Raw genomic sequence first — 17,308 nt, 5'->3', positions numbered from 1 at the left:
TGTTCGTGATCGGTGACGTGATTGAGGTGGTAGATGTTAGCAGGTTATTGCAATACGGCGAAACTAGCTAACCGCTATTTTGTCTATAGATAGTTTCAATAACCATTTACGTTGCGCAACGACCATGCCTACTAATTATGTAAAATACTTTTAGTGCATTATTATATACATTTATATTGTTTGTATCCAAGTGTTTAAATGGACATTGTTGTAAGTAATAAATTTAATATTTAAAAATATTAAAATTAGTGACTCCGTAAGTGCAGTGCAACTTGTTTCATGACTTCTAAGAATCTTTCAAGTTTTATTCAATTAATTTTAAAATTTACAAGAACCTATAACAATGCAATAATTTTAGTATTTGAACACTATATTCTAATCAAGACACTAAGATATATAAAAAAATTAGTAATACTTGTGCTAATGTTTTTGTTTCGTTTTTACTCATTTAAACTATAACCAACTCTTTTTCTATTAAACTTTTTAATTTTAGATTGTCCATTATTTTTTTTAAGAGATTTTATGACCTGGTAACTATGACCTTTAAGTCATGTCTTATTTTACTTTATTTTCTTAATTTTATGAAAAATGATAATATGGAGTGAAATGAAATGAAGATGATTAATTTGAGACATTAATCAACTGGGATGAAATTTAATGAAATGAGATGATATGGGATGAAATATAATCCCAGTAAAATGGTGGTCATTTACTGAGATTTTTTCAGTGGACTTTTTGGAGGAACCCGAGAAGTTACGTCCAGCAGCTTTGTTTCATTTTCCCACATTTGTGCACTTTCACAGATATTAAACAGTTAATAAACCACCATTATTACACATTTAAACCTGAAGAAACACTAAATAGACAAAATAAAACAAATCACACAACTTCACTCCTCGCGTTCCCGCCAAAAAGTCCGATTGTCCATTAATGTTATTTCAAATACAGATTAATACAGTGACAGTAGTTTGACAGTAGATATAAATTATACTTTTTTTTAAGAGATTTTATGACCTGGTAACTAAGACCTTTAAGTCATGTCTTATTTTACTTTATTTTCTTAATTTTATGAAAAATGATAATATGGAGTGAAATGAAATGAAGATGATTAATTTGAGACATTAATCAACTGGGATGAAATTTAATGAAATGAGATGATATGGGATGAAATATAATCGCAGTAAAATGGTGGTCATTTACTGAGATTTTTTCAGTGGACTTTTTAGAGGAACCCGAGAAGTTACGTCCAGCAGCTTTGTTTCATTTTCCCACATTTGTGCACTTTCACAGATATTAAACAGTTAATAAACCACCATTATTACACATTTAAACCTGAAGAAACACTAAATAGACAAAATAAAACAAATCACACAACTTCACTCCTCGCGTTCCCGCCAAAAAGTCTATAAACTATACATTTATGTATCGATCATAGATTATACACTTAATATATTCGAGATGGTATCGATTGTTCTAACCGCGAAAATGCGCAATGAAGCATGGAATTTCGCGTACGAGAATCGCAGCCAGAAATGGTCTGTTGGCCACAAAATATCGAATGAACTGTCTTCCTGCAGACGTGATGCCGCCACTTACGACCATGGCTGAAAAATAACGAATAGTTGCATAAGACTACAAATAATAATGATAATTAAACATAATCAATGCAGTAAAGGTTTTGCGAATACATAAGTTGCTAAGAATATTATTAGTCAAGGACCAACATGTGTTTGTATACGACACTAGTAGTTGCCGACAGTATTGCTCGCTATATTGCGCCACTTCGATAAAGCGGCACGACATGAGAATCCTCTCATCGTGGCCGCCGGTAACTACATAGCCAATCCTGCGGACCAAATGGTAAACAGTCGACGTCGCCCAAAACACGTCATTTCGGATCCTCCCGATCCACTAACGGTGCTTTTAGGTACCCCAAGTACAGGTCATCGTTCTCGTCGAACCCGTCGCTTGCGACGAAGGGCTCGGCGAGTATATTAACCCACAGACACAGCCCACTGAGTTTCTCGCCGGATCTTCTCAGTAGGTCGCGTTTCCGATCCGATGGTAGATTCTGCGAAGCACGGCTCTTGCTAGGGTTCGTGTTAGCAACATCGTCAGGTTTGAAGCCTCGCGAACTCACCTACTAGTTAAGGTTACGCTAGGAAAGAAAAAAGAATCTCTATATACTTTATATCAGCGTTTGTAGCACATTAAAATTTATCATCGGAGAAAATAATTTATTATGAATATGATAAACTAACTGGTTCACGTCCTAAAACTACAGTTAACTGGGACACCGTCACTTTTTTATGATTGAAGGTTTACTGATGGCCCGGAGGCCTTTCCAGTTTTACCAGGACAGGTTGAAGTCGTCGTGGCCTAAAGGATAAGACGTCCGGTGCATCCGTATATAGCGATGCAACGGTATTCGAATCCCGCAGGCGGGTACCAATTTTTCTAATGAAATACGTACTTAACAATTGTTCACGATTGACTTCCACGGTGAAGGAATAGCATCGTGTAATAAAAAATCAAACCCGCAAAATTATAATTTGCGTAATTACTGCTGGTAGGACCTCTTGTGAGTCCACACGGGTAGGTACCACCGCCTATTTCTGCCGTGAAGCAGTAACGCGTTTCGGTTTGATGGGTGGGGCAGCCGTTGTAACTATACTGAGACCTTAGAACTTATATCTCAAGGTGTGTGGCGCATTTACGTTGTAGATGTATATGGGTTCTTCTCTTCTATATCGTTCCCTCACTACTGAGGATCGCGACCACATGCGATGTACTTCCAATGCACCCGATCATGGGGCATGGACTGCATGGTACAGACTACCACCGAGTGCTTCTCTTGCTAGATCTGACCATCTGGCTGGTGTTCTGCCCACGGCGCGCTTGCCTTCTATTCGACCCGTAATTATGAGCTTCTCTAATTCATGTCTGGGAGACCGCATAATGTGTCCGAAGAAGCTCATAACACGTTCCCGGCAGATGGAAGAGAGCCTTTTTCGGATGTCTAGCTGCCTTAGAATGGACTCGTTTGTTCGCATGGCAGTCCACGGTATTCGCAGCATCCTCCGCCACACCCACATTTCAAAGGCATCGATCTTTTTGATATCCCGGCTTTTTATGCACCATGTCTCCGCCCTGTAGAGGAATATGGGAAAGATCAGTGCCCGCACCAAGCGCACTTTGGTTATACATCGGATGCTACGATTTTTCCATATCTTCCTGAGATTGGCCATCGCACTTTTAGCCATTCCGGATCTTCGGCGTATCTCCCCCATGCAGCCACCCTCGGATGTTATTTGCGACCCAAGATATATGAATTCTGCTACTTTCTCGTAGCCACTGAGTGCATCAGAACGTGGAAGAAGTTGCGCTCTATCTATTATCATTATTTTGGTCTTGGAGTGGTTGATTTTAAGACCGAGTTTAGCACTTTCTTCTTCCACACGGTTCAGCAGAATTGCCATTTCCTCCTCATCTGATGCAAGCATGGTAGTGTCGTCAGCGTATCTCAGGTTCGTGAGTGTTTCACCGCCCACGGAAATACCGCCATTCCAGCCTTCAAGTGCTCTTCTCATTATGTATTCGCCGTAGATATTAAATAATTTGGGTGACAGAATGCAGCCCTGACGTTCCACGTTCTGTATGGAAGGGTTTAGATCCTCGATTATCCAGTTTCACGAAGCAAGAACCATCAAGGTACAGATTCCGTATCAGTAGTGTGAGATGAGAAGGAACGCCCATATCAATTAACACATCAAACATGCTACTCCACTGAACACAGTCAAACGCCTTCGCATAATCTATAAAACATAGCACCAGAGGCTTGTTAAACTCGCGAAATTTCTCAATGAGCACTCGGACGTTCAAAATTTGCTCGCGAGTTCCTTTTCCAGCTACAAAACCAGTCTGTTCTCTCGGTATCTGGTGGTCTATGAAAGCTGATAGTCTGCTGTTTATTATGCGAAGGAGTATTTTACTCGCGTGGGACATGAGCGACAGAGTTCGGTAGTTCTCACACTTCGCTGTGGAGCCCTTCTTATGAAGTGGTATTATTTCAAATTTTGTCCAATCACTGGGCCATTGGCCTGTTTTCCAGATCTTGGTACATATCTGATGGATAATGTTTATCCCTTCTGAACCGAGACTTTGAAGCATCGCTGCCGACACGCCATCCGGACCAACCACCTTGTGCTTAAGTTTTTGTATTGCATATTCAACTTCAGAAAGTAGTATAGGAGGCTCTTCCAGGTGGTCATCCCATATTTTGACGGTGCATAAATTATCTTCATCGCGATATAGGTCATAACAGTAGTTTCTCCACCTCTCCAAAACATGTTCCATTTCTGTCAAGGTGTTACCTCTACTATCTTCGATAATCCATTTGTTCGGCTTGAAGACACCTGTTAGCTGCTTCACTTTCAGGAAGAGGTCCTTAGTCTGCACTTTATCAGCATGTCCCTCAATTTCTTCACACATATTATTGATGTGCTCATCTCTGTCTCTCTGAGTAGACCTTTGAATCTCTGCATGCAATTGATTGTAGCGCTCCCTTTGACTATTGTTTACAATGCCTTGTTCTTTTAGTCTTTTCCTTTCCTCTATCAACATCCATGACTCCTTGCTAATCCATTCTTCATGTTTAGGAACTGCTTTGTGTAGATCTCTGCTTTGTTTAGCCGTATCCAGTACAACCTTTTTCAGATTGTTCCAGTTCGCTTCACTTGAACCACATGGATCCCAAAGCATTGATCGTATATTCATGTCTACAGTTTTATGAAAATGGTCCAGCGCTGGCTTATTCAGTTCTATATTGATTGGAAATTTTGGCTTGATGACTTTTAAACGAAGTCTGAAGTCTGCCACCACCAACTGGTGGTCACTTCCGCAGTCGGCACCAGGAAGTGTTTTAGTATTCAATACGGAATTATTATAACGGTCAGTCGGATTGCATGACATAACACTCTCATTAAGTAATCTATTCATGTGGTTTTCTTGGGAAAATAGTGCAGTGGTTTCCCCTTGCCTTCTGCACCAGGCTTTTTAGGGGCTATTTGGGCTCCTAGGTTGCTGAAGCCTCATCTAATCGGTTTCCCGGTTAGATACGTATGATTATACCGCCATTGCTCGGTCGCCATTGCCTCGTCCGTTGTCTGGCAGGGAGCACCGCGGCGACCTTTGGGCCGCCGCCGCTAGCTATTCTGAAAGAACCACTAGCGCGAGCAGGTGAGGATGACAGTTGGGCCGGAAAAGATGTTATGCTCCGTTCTCCCCTTACTCCCCACTGGGTTCTAGTAACCACTTAACACCAGGTGGGCTGTGAGCTCGTCCACACATCTAGGCAATAAATAAAAAAAAGGTGGGCTAGCAACTGTCTCAGGAGGGGTGGGATTTGCTAACATCTGCCCGAGCGCCTCCGAAGGAGACCTAACAACTCAAGGGCAGCTGCTTCGCGAATGAATCTACTACCGGATCTGAATCGCGACTAGCTGAGAAGATTCGGCTTATTGGATCTGATCGATCCGTAAGGACGTGTCTAGGGCGTCGACGGTGACTGGCTCCTGCGTGATCAGGATTCGGGGAGTAGTCAGCGGCGGCTACGATAAGGCGATTATCATGACGTATAAGCCTTATAGAAGTACCGTTCCGATGCTGACTTTATGTATTTCCGGATTGATTCGAGGCCCAGGTTGTCGTGTAGGTCAAAGTTCCTCACGAACCACGGAGCTCCGACGGCTAACCTGCAAAAGAGGGACTGTAGGGATTGGAGCATGTCTATGTGTGTGCGGGCCGCGTGAGCGAACACCACACTCGCGTAAGTCATGACGGGCCTTATACAAGTTTTGTACCTTGTTCCGAAGGGACAATTTACTCCGCTTACAGATCATGGGATTGAGTCTGCCGAGAATAAACGCGGCACGGTCGCGGACTGTTTTTTTTTATATGCGGGCGGAATGTCATGGATGCATCCAGGGTGACTCCCAGATGCGGCGCGCTACCAGCACTCTAGCGCGCTGCCAAGGAGTTACAAAAAAGCGACCGGTTGGCGGTGTATCGCGTCCCGACCCGGCAGGCTGGTTCTGGTCCAGCGGGGTATTCCGGGACACCAGCGGCACTGTCTGGGCGGCCTGACGGGCTGCCGTACCGAGACGGCCGACGTTTCAGAGCCTTCGATTCGCCTCGAAGGCTCCGTCGGCTGGGCGTCCTTGGGGTGAGCCGCGCCGTCTGGTTGTAGTGTTGACCGCGGTAACCCCCCTACCTCATCCGGGTTCTGACCTCGAATCGGACGTCGGGTGTAAGAGTGCAGGGGAGTCGTTTAGTGGGTGGGCCCTAAAATCCTTGGGCCCGCGATCTGCTCTCAACACCTGCAGATCGTTGAGTCTCACATACCCCGCGCGCCCCGTATGCGCGGGGACCTCGTAGGAGGATCGGCACACGTCCCGAAAAAAAAAAAAAAAAAAAAAACGGTGTCTCCCAGATACTTGACCTTCCTAGCCCAGGGTATAGGTTGGCCAAAGAGGGTGATCGGGGGTGTGAGATTTCTCCTCTTAATGCGGGAGGAAATACGGGTTGAGTTTCCCCATTGAAAGAGCACCGCTGTGCTTTTCGCTAGGTTGACCGCCACTACCAACCATCAACCATCAAGCATTGATATACACATACACATGGCTTCATGAGTGGATTTATATATTTATCTACGCACAGTAAACCGAAATTGTAATAGAAAAAGTGAATCAAAAGAACTTGCTTTTATTTTAAGCAATCTCTTCTCTCTTCTGAATTTTTAATTCCATAAAAAGCGTATCAGAACAATATTTTAAAGTCATAAACGTTGGTTAAAGTGTTATACACAGAGAATGAAATACGTACTGAACATATTGATCAAAGTAATGACTATACTTTGATTAACATATTACTAACGTATTACTTCAAACGTATAAAAGCACACACACATGCATAATTCTATACAAATGTATATAATATACAAATATATATCCAGCCCACGATGCCATCCGCGCGGCCGAGGTCAGGTTGGGCTGGCGTAGGATAGGCCAGGAGAAAGTTCTTAAGGGAGGCCACGACCCCTAGCATTGAGGATTATCGACGCAAGTAAGATTTTTTTTATTGCTTAGATGGGTGGACGAGCTCACAGCCCCCCTGGTGTTAAGTGGTTACTGGAGCCCATAGATATCTACAACGTAAATGCGCCACCCACCTTGATATATAAGTTCTAAGGTCTCAGTATAGTTACAACGGCTGCCCCGCCCTTCAAACAGAAACGCATTACTGCTTCACGGCAAAAATAGGCAGGGTGGTGGTACCTACCCGTGTGGACTCACAAGAAGTCCTACCACCGTTAAAAATATCAGATAATGTAAATACTAAATAAACGAGCATGTTGTAATAGGCCTTAACCTATGAAGTAGCCTTTTACAATACTGGCCATTTCAAACGTAATTTACGTTTGCTGGCAATAAATGCTAAATCCAAATGAATTTAATTTAAAAAAATGATGCGCCTGCAACTTGGTGCACGTAAAATAAGTGAAACTTCTTTTGTCTAGTATTGTGGTTTTCTTCATTTTTCATCCTTAAATCAAATTTCTCTTGTAATAGGGAACGCTGTGTATAAGAGAAACGACATCTTTACCATTTATATATATTTTAAATTATGTATAGAAAAATATTGTTTTTTTTTAAAAACCTTGATTAAAAATAAATTATAAGATAGTTAAGAAACTAATAAACAAGCCATCTAGAAGCCGACGCCCGTAAACAGAATAAGAGAAACGACTTAGTTCGCTTTGACCTTTCCCTTTCTCCACGGTCGAGTAGTCTGCGGGACACTCTATTTTCTCACTCTCGCTCTTCCTAAATTATATTTTCTCTCTAACCGTAACAAATCTGTCGCGTGTAACGCGCCTAAAGAAGTTTCACTTAAAAAATATGACATTCTATTTCCATATTTAGTCATTTATTTTTGAATTCGTGTTTTATTTTTACTATATTTGTATATTTTTCATCAATATGGACACAATAAAAATACGAGTGATGATGGAATTCCAGCTCCGTCGTGGTAGAAAGACCGCACAAACGGCTCACAACATTAATAACATAGACCGAGTGAACAGTACAATCTAAGGCACGAATCGTTTTTGGTTTGAATGTTTCCAAAAAATATTTTTGATCTAAAAAATTAATCCCGTGATTGTCCAATAACTAAGTGGCGCATATAGTGGAAGCCGTCGATAATTAATCAATCTATCGCTGAGCTAGTAGCAGCTTTCAGTGCTAGCATCAAAATAATATTGGTACTAGAGCGACGAAGGGTCTGTTAGAACTGAATTAGAATTACCCCCTTATTTCAAATGTATTTATTTGTATGATTAATTACATTAAGTGTTACCGCGTATTCGATATCAAATAACACAAATATATAAAAAATATTTTTACAGAGAATGAGTATATCAGAGGAAGTGTGAAAGTGGCCCCGGTAAACAACAAATTAAGGAGCGGACGGTTAGCGTGGTTTGGACATGTGATGCGTAGAGAGAAGATGCATGTGACTAGGAGATGTATGGAAATGGTAGTGTAGTACAGGTCATGGTAGGGTAGTGCAAGGTAGAGGGGGAAGAGGTCGACCGAAGAAGACATGGATGGAGTGTGTGAATGACGATATGAGAGAGAGAGGAGTGAGTGTTGAGATGACGGCTGATAGAAGAGAATGGAAGAGAAAAATTAGCTGTGCCGACCCCACCTAGTGGGATAAGGTGAAGAAAAAGAAGATTTTTACATATAATCAAGTCTGAAATTTTGCACGATTTACTATATTAAATTTTACTTTGTATCCGTTACAAAAATATATATTAATATGACATGTATGTACCTATTATATTTATTTATTAGAAGTAATCAAGCCGAATTCTGATTAAAAAAATATATTAAAACACGTTTGTTTGAGAAAAAAATGATTTACTGTGTGCACAGGAATATTTCCTTTATAGCGCTACCTAACCCGAAAGACACAAAATTCGAACATTTCAAAACTTATTATTAGAGTTTCAACGCGGTTTCCTGATTTAAAATTTATTGGGAATAATTAATATAATATTTTTTAATTTACAGTGAATACTATAATTTTTTGTATGAAATAAATTTGCACACTGATGTTTTAAGATTTAAATTTTCTCTGATTTTATCTTTATTATTAACAACCTCAAAATTAAGATTAATTTTTTTCAATATCGAGTAAATAAAGGTGGTGAACAAACTGAATTTCAAATCACGATCAGACAGCGTTTTAACATACCGCACTTTTTTTCAATAACAGTATAATAGATCGCCTATGTGAAACGTTTTAGTCTAGATAAAGAGATAGCGGTTTGAAAATACAAATGCTAGATTTATTTAGTTCTTGCCGCGATAGTGTGCTAGGAAGCTCGGAACTCTGTGTATGATAATCACTGCCAGGAATGGTCTGTTAGCTACAAAATGGCGTATAAACGGCGCACCTCCAACCGATCCGATGTAACATACGACCATAGCTGCAAAAAAATAAGGAAACCGGGTATTAGACTATAAATATTCATTAGAAAACACTATATCGAGGGGCGAAAAGCTATTTAGTTTAAGCACTTTAAGCGACTTAATCTTTGTAGGTAATTAAAAATCCGTTTAATCTGGTACCGTTTCTAACTGAACTTCAATTAAGTTTACCCCATTCAAACAGCTGAAGAATTTGTTTTTGTTACGATATTTTTTCCAAACTTTAAAAAATGGCTCTCCTATACAGTTGCAAAAATGTCCCTTGAATCAAATAACCTTTCACCCTTCGCTAAGAAATTTTCGGCAAAATTTAAATTTACGTATAGTAACCGGCAAACATCGTGAGCAAATGACCTTGACTGCGCAGAACCGAATTTTAGATCACTTTGGTGGTGAGGGTGAGGCGCGACGGCAGGGGAAATCGTATCGAGCGTTTTATTGGTAAATCAGTCGAACCTTGCACCCACCCCGCACCGCGCCCTCGTTCCGCTTGCTCCCAAAAGTACGCTTGCGTACAGTGAAAAGTCTATCGTTATTAATCGTTAAGTTATTTGTTATAATTGCTTGTTGACTTTGTTGCCATTGCTATTTGTTGAGTGTTGGTTGATTTTTTATAAAAAATACACTATGCTGCGACAAACTGGTGTAGTATTCAAAAGAAAGGGTAGAAAAATTGTGTCCGACGTATATTGCTTCATTATAAAACAGGGGAAGAATGATATGGAAAAAGTAAAACAGACTTCGGAAGCAACAAAAACATCAGTGAATACTGTTAGGTGCATTATTAACGAAGCTAAAGGCTCTGGCTTGCTCGCCGTGTTTGGGACTCCGGGTAAGAAAAGATCAGGGAAGAAGAAAGTTACCGGAATGGATAGTTTCGTTCAATCTGTAATAAAAAGATGTAATCATAATAACTACATAGCAAGCAGCGAAACTCCGTACCGTAGAAAGGCTTCGAAAAATTTAAAGAAGATATACATTTTAATGGCTCGGAATGAAGTTTAAGACGAATTATGAAAGAGCTAGGCTTCAGATGGAAAAAAAAAAACAAAAATAATCGGAAGCTGGTAATTGAAAAAAGTAACATTCGATTACTACGAATCGAATATCTTCAAAAAATAATTAATTATAGACAAAAAAGAAGATCGAACCGACACAGTTGTAAACTACACCGATGAGCCCTATGTCGATTCATCACGATGATAGCGACTCGGGCGATGAAAACAGTGATGATGATGATGGTCAAGATTATGATAACGAAAAAAAATTACAAATACCAGCTTCGCTTCAACTGAACCAAGACCTGGCAACAGCTCTAGTTTTGACTTAATAGAAGGAATATCTATTTTACCCCAAGATTAAATTATTACAATTATTAACCTATATGTTTTGTTGATGTTCTAATAAATATATAAATAAATACATATGTTGATTTTAATAATTTAATTGCAATATGACGCAGAGTAAATAATGTTTTTGCACGTGAGTGTACCATGCGCAAACTTACCCCCACTACGTCAACAAATGCTCAAGAAGTTTGCCGGCTATTATAAATATTGTCCAAAAATTAGGTACGATGTTTGGTATATTTGGTTAGTTCTCGGCATCGGCGTCGCTCACTATCCATGTGGTTATGGTGCGGTATAGGTATCTCAACGGATTAATAAGTATTGTCCAGGAAGTTGAAAATAAAAAGTTGGAATAGTAATTTTTTTATTTTAATTTTTTTATTGCATAGATGGGTGGACAAGCTCACAGCCCACCTGGTGTTAAGTGGTTACTGGAGCCCATAGACATCTGCGACGTAAATGCGCCACCCACCTTGAAATATAAGTTCTAAGGTCTCAGTATAGTTACAACGGCTGCCCCACCCTTCAAATATTTTCAATTATTCAAATATTAAATATTGTACTGGTGAACATAGGCATTACGACTTACGTAATAGATATGTTGTTGTGAAGTCGTCGTGGCCTAACGGATAAGACGTCCGGTGCATTCTTGTTGAAGCGATGCACCGGTGTTCGAATCCCGTAGGCGGGTACCAATTTTTCTAATGAAATACGTACTCAACAAATGTTCACGATTGACTTCCACGGTGAAGGAATAACATCGTGTAATAAAAATGAAACCCGCAAAATTATAATTTGCGTAATTACTGGTGGTAGGACCTCTTGTGAGTCCGCACGGGTAGGTACCACCGCCCCGCCTATTTCTGCCGTGAAGCAGTAATGCGTTTCGGTTTGAAGGGTGGGGCAGCCGTTGTGACTATACTGAGACCTTAGAACTATATCTCAAGGTGTGTGGCGCATTTACGTTGTAGATGTCTATGGGCTCCAGTAACCACTTAACATCAGGTGGGCTGTGAGCTCGTCCACACAGCTAAGCAATAAAAAATAAAATAAAAAAAATATGCTGTTTATAAAAAAGGTTGCGTAGTTTAATTGTCATTTTCGGATCCATCAGATCCAATAACCCTTTTGTTAGACGCCTTTAACTCTAACACTAGGAGCAGGCTTAGGGACCCCTGTAACCGTACTCGTGGAACTCGGCAAAGAGTTCAACGTGTAACCCTAACATAAACATCAGCCCACTGAACTTTTTGCCGGATCTTCTCAGCGGGTCGCAATTCCTATCCGGCAGTAGATTCATCCATGAAATTTAAAAACACTGTGGAATAGTTGACAACGCCGTCCTGGTTTAAAACTGTGTTAAATGATTTGTAAGAAAAAAACTCTCCTGGTTCTTCTGCTGGTCATATTGGATCATCGACATTCGACATCTTTGTTTTTGGCCGCCAATTTTGCTCGTTCACTCTGCCTTAGGCGGACATAGAACAACAGTTCAGTGTGCTTAGTGCAACGAGATTAAATTAAAGTACGTAGTACATAATATCTCGAGGGCTTAGTGCGAGTTTTTTATCTTCTCGATCGCGTAAAAGTTAACTCAACTTTGTACGAAGTTAGAACAGCGCGCCTACGTTTGCCCCGAGAAGTAAAAATACTCGCAATAAACACACTGAACTGAATAGGATCTTGCACAAAGTGGGTATGGAGCAGTCGGTCATATTCTAGACACTTCAAAAGCTTGGTATCACACCAAATAAACCAATCTATTTGATGGTACAAAAGAATTGTTACACAGTCAGAATAGTTTAGGTATGAAATGAAAAGGCCAGGTGCAAGTTCTTCATTTCTACAAGCCATGCCATTAACCATTAATTTTTATGAGTTCTAAACTATAGAAAAAATCAGACTTCTTAACAAAGTTAACCCTGAGAAAAGCATGGCTATGCTGTCAAACATTTTAATAAAATTTTATTTGCAAAATAAAGATTTGAATAAATTTTAACTAAGTAAAATTATTTTATATTGTTAAATAATCCAATATATTTCAATTAAGTTTTTTTCTTCGGGATAACATGTGTACCAATCTACATCTATAAATCTGTGTAAAATCAAAGTAATCTAGTGGAAATCCCAAATAAAATTCAAGAATAATGTACATGTAAATATATTTCTCATATTAACAGTTTCAGGTTCAATTAATTTCAACTAAACATCTTTAATTTTTCCTTTAATAATAGTTATTAAGTAAAAATTTACTTTTATAATATACAAAATAGAAGAAAAGATTGCAACAGATATCAGTGACATTTAAACCAACATATATTAGGTTCTTGCTTCACACTAATTACAACACATTTGTCCTCTGCACTAGTTGGTTGGTGGTGTCTTGATAAATGGAAAAGATGGGTTTGGCTCGTAGGTAACATGTAAATAAACTTGCATTTCATTTCAATTCGTTAAGTGAGAGCTAGATTTCATTTTGCTTGTTACATTGGGTATAAATAAATAACTGGGTACGTATCACACACACAATACTAACGCAGAATCAAAACACCAGGGATGCAATACAAATACTTTTTGGTATTCCTTTCATTGTTAATGTGTGCACTAAATTTATTCATCATTTTTCCCACGGTATATGGCATAGAAGTGAGAGATTCCATGGGCGAAGATTGCCGCTACGAATGGCCGATCAGCATCGAAGGAAGGTACTGGTGGCTCGTCAATAAATGCAGTGCAAAATGCAATGCCGATTGCTGCAAAAAAAACAAGAGATGCCGTGCGTTTTTTAACTCAATACACTTTACGCGCGAACTTATATCACAAGAAAACAGATTGTATAATATGCAAGTTATAGTCCAAGCTCCCATTCTCAACACATTAGTTATTTTCTCAGTGGTACAGTTAAAGGGATAAAGTAGTGTTAGTATGGACGAGGGGTCGGAGGAGGGCGTTCGTTCCTAAAACGCCCTTGGGCCCGCGGTCTGCTCCCAACATATGCAGATCGTCAAGTCCCACATACCCCGCGCTAGTTGCAGGGAGCTTGAAGGAGGCTCGGCCCACGGTCGGAAAAAAATAATAATGTTAGGTTAGTATGGACTGAAGGAGGCTCGGCCCACGGTCGGAAAAAAATAATAATGTTAGGTTAGTATGGACTTTTGGGTGTATGCATATCTGCTAGCTTGACATCTTATATTATGGCCTCGACTTATCGTTTTTAATAACAAAGTAGTGTCTGATATTGATGATAATCTAAGGTACCCTGACCATGAGAAACATGACACTGAAATTATCTACCATATCCGTAATTTTGATGCTCAAGCTAATTTTATTATTCAATGTTTTGATACCGATATTGCAGCCATTATGCCGGGTACTATGCTTCATTTAAAAGTATTATTTTTACCTGCTTTTAGCACCTAATTGATAAATGGCTGCCGGGGCAAACTAGCAGGTATGGATATTAACATTACCTACTTTATTAGTGAGAAAATAAGTAATGGCTGTCCTTGTCCTGTCCTGTCTGTCATTAATGGGGCCCCGGGATCTATCTATCTATCTCTTAGGTTTATGGCGTTTCCTTTTAGATTTCGCCAATGTCGGCCCCGGGATCTTTCGACTTTCACATGAAATTTTGGAATCAATGTTGACATTAATTTATGTTGTTGTTTACAGTCTATTGGACAACCAAAGGGAGCTTAGACCATACAGCCAAAAAATTTGTAATAAACCTATCCTATAATAAAACGTAATTACAGTAACGTTTAAATGAAACATTAACCTGGATGCGAATATTATAAATAAATTAAACTGCGCCATGGATACAGCGTGGTGCACTGTAGGGCATGAAGGTTTTTAAGCGGGATTTGTAAATGAAAAAGGCAATTAATTTAGGCGGTTGATCTTTAAGATCTTCAGCATAATGTGGACGGAATCAAGCAAGCTCATTGCAAGCAACACATTGCAAATTGTCTTACATTTTTCAACAACGTAGAATTGTGACTAAACGCAATTCCCAAAAGTATTATATATTGATATTTATCACGCCCAGCCCGTGTAATATTTTGAATCCGATAGATAAGTTTAATTATTTAATGATATGATGCATGATTTTATTTACTATACGGGATAAAACAGGCTTGTCAGTTCTTGGATAAATCAATAAATTCATCATTTACATGTCTACCCCGCCTAAAATGCCACAATCAAAGATTTTACAGCATTCAAATAGGTATTAAATAAGTTTCCGATGCGCTTGGAGGTGAATGATCGCTATCTTTAAGGTACAGTTTTACATAATTATGACCGTGCTGTTACCGAAGCATACCGTAGCCAATCCGGACATGTTCATGTTATAACCTGTGAGTGTATAGCAGTTTTAAATCAATAGTATAGTGAGTTGATTTATGTAAAATTATTTTAATTTGACTTTTTGTTAATAATAAAATAAATGCTAGAAAAAAAAAATTGTATAGATATTTTGTATGAAATATATAGCTATTTCAAATAATATATCATTATTTATTAATCTTTCTCGCGGCATATGGTTAAAAAATGAGGAGTGCAGTGTGTGGAGACAGTGGCTGCTAAAGGTCGAACAGCCTTAAAAGAAAGGTCTAGTGGCACTTACTCGTCGAAGGCACATATGGTGATATCAATTGCTGCAATAAAAACAACGGACCAAATCCAACAATTTCAAAATTTTATTAAATATCATTTACACACAAAGCAAAGTTTAAGAGGTTCAGTGTTCGGTACTATCATTTATTTTACATTTATATGAATATACGAGCCTTATTGATTGCGATAGATTCTAGAATAGGACCCATGTGTACCAATTTTTTCTTTATATCAATCATTAGTAAAATAATATTTTGAAAATAATTACTAGAATAAGTATGAAGAAACTAGAACAGAGAAATCAGAGCGAAATTAGGTTTATATGGCTATAAAAAAAGCAAATGACGAACGTAAAAACAGGATTCAATTTTGTCCACGGTATTGGCCGATGAACAGAGCGATGCGTTCAGCGCCCACGAGGAAGTAGAGGAAGGGTCGGTCGGCATGGAAGCTCGGCGAAGGCGGACGGGCGCACCGCATCATCATCACCATGCCTGCGCGTACAGACATCGCTATAGGTCATCACGCAACGGCCTCGGGACGGCATCGTTCCGGCGAGGCGGGCCGCGATGCAGGGCGGCCAGCACCGCGCATCCCTGCACTCTCACGATCCACAGCGTCGCCCGGTCAGCGCTGAACACGCGCGACTTCCGCAACGAGCGAGTATGCCGCACCACAGCCGCTGCCGACACACGTGTCCCGCACACACTCAACATAATACTATGGTGACGAATCCTCGACGCGAATGTGATAAGCACGACTTTAACGAAATTAGTTTTCAGTGAATCTAAATAGATGATATTCCTAACAGCAAGTATAGAAATTGGGGAAATTTTGGTTATTAATCAAATTCTTAATGGTATTTTCCGAGAGCGATATTAGTGCATTAAGGGGTGTGATAGCGTAGGTCTTGTCTGAAATTTATCGTAATTACGTACGGTCAAAAAAATGAACAAGAAATACATTGACAACATTTAGCTCAACTTTTTTTGTTAGTGTTATTAATTAGCAACAGTGACGTTATTAGCTTTATTTTAGGATGGAAGAATAGCTGATGGCCTCGCGAACTTTCCAGCTTGGTTATTAGATAAAGGCGTGTACAAATTCAAGACGCGCGAGGCATCCGTCCGCCATAGATTGAATTAGTGGTTGTCTTATATATACCACAAATAGTGAACTATAAAAGGTCTACAAAAATCATATAACATGTGCACATTAGTTTATTATTGCTACTCTCTCTTTCGCGCCAAAAAAATATTATAATAATATGTCAAAATGAGATTTATAAAGTTGATCTTTCATTGTCATAATATATGTAAAATAATTGCTGCCCGTTCTATTACAACTTTATTGGTGTAATAAAGATGGCTTAATACTTTTTAGCATCTGTGAAATTGCATTTATATGGGAAAATGAAAGCGAGTCGCTGGACGTCGTCGTTGTCGTCGTCGTAGCCTAACACCGGTCACTCACATGCGCACGAATACGCAAACCCGCAAGTGTAGGACGACATTTGCGAATGATTATGCAAAGTTTTCGCTGCATTCGTGGTTTTCCAAGCTGTGTCGGTTTTTTAACAGACATCAAAGCGCGCGAACCTCGAACCTTCGCGTAGTCTCCCACACATTCGCTTGCCCAGTTGCGACGACGATTGCGAAGGTAACGGACGTATCGTCATTTTCATAGTTCGTGACGTCTACTGTGTAGCGTATCTTCATCAAAAGAAATTCCATAAAAACAGCATGGCTGTTAATGATGTCTGGGAAAGAATTCAAAACTCTTTTT

The 17,308-nt window shown here is 39.5% G+C and overlaps 1 protein-coding gene across 9 annotated transcripts in view; it reads right to left on the bottom strand.

Annotated features, from left to right (window-relative positions):
* Positions 1–1,271: 1,271 nt before the first annotated feature.
* serpin-2 (serine protease inhibitor 2) overlaps positions 1,272–17,308 on the bottom strand; it is a 39,280-nt gene continuing 23,243 nt past the window's right edge. For 2 of the 9 annotated variants that reach the window (XM_028182960.2, XM_089733250.1), the window contains exon 9: positions 8,375–9,556. In XM_028182960.2, coding sequence (XP_028038761.2) covers positions 9,420–9,556 — 137 coding nt within the window. In that variant the 3' untranslated portion in view covers positions 8,375–9,419. Of the gene's footprint in view, positions 1,605–8,374; positions 9,557–13,051; positions 13,660–15,586; positions 16,206–17,308 lie in introns of those variants that run through there. The other 7 variants (XM_028182956.2, XM_028182964.2, XM_028182962.2 and 4 more) reach the window with 5 other exon arrangements.

This window comes from Bombyx mandarina, chromosome 15, assembly GCF_030267445.1.
Source record: "Bombyx mandarina strain Sakado chromosome 15, ASM3026744v2".
Classification (NCBI taxonomy): Eukaryota; Metazoa; Arthropoda; class Insecta; order Lepidoptera; family Bombycidae; genus Bombyx; species Bombyx mandarina.
Note: the sequence above shows the minus strand (reverse complement) of the source record. Positions and strands in the feature narration are given on the sequence as shown.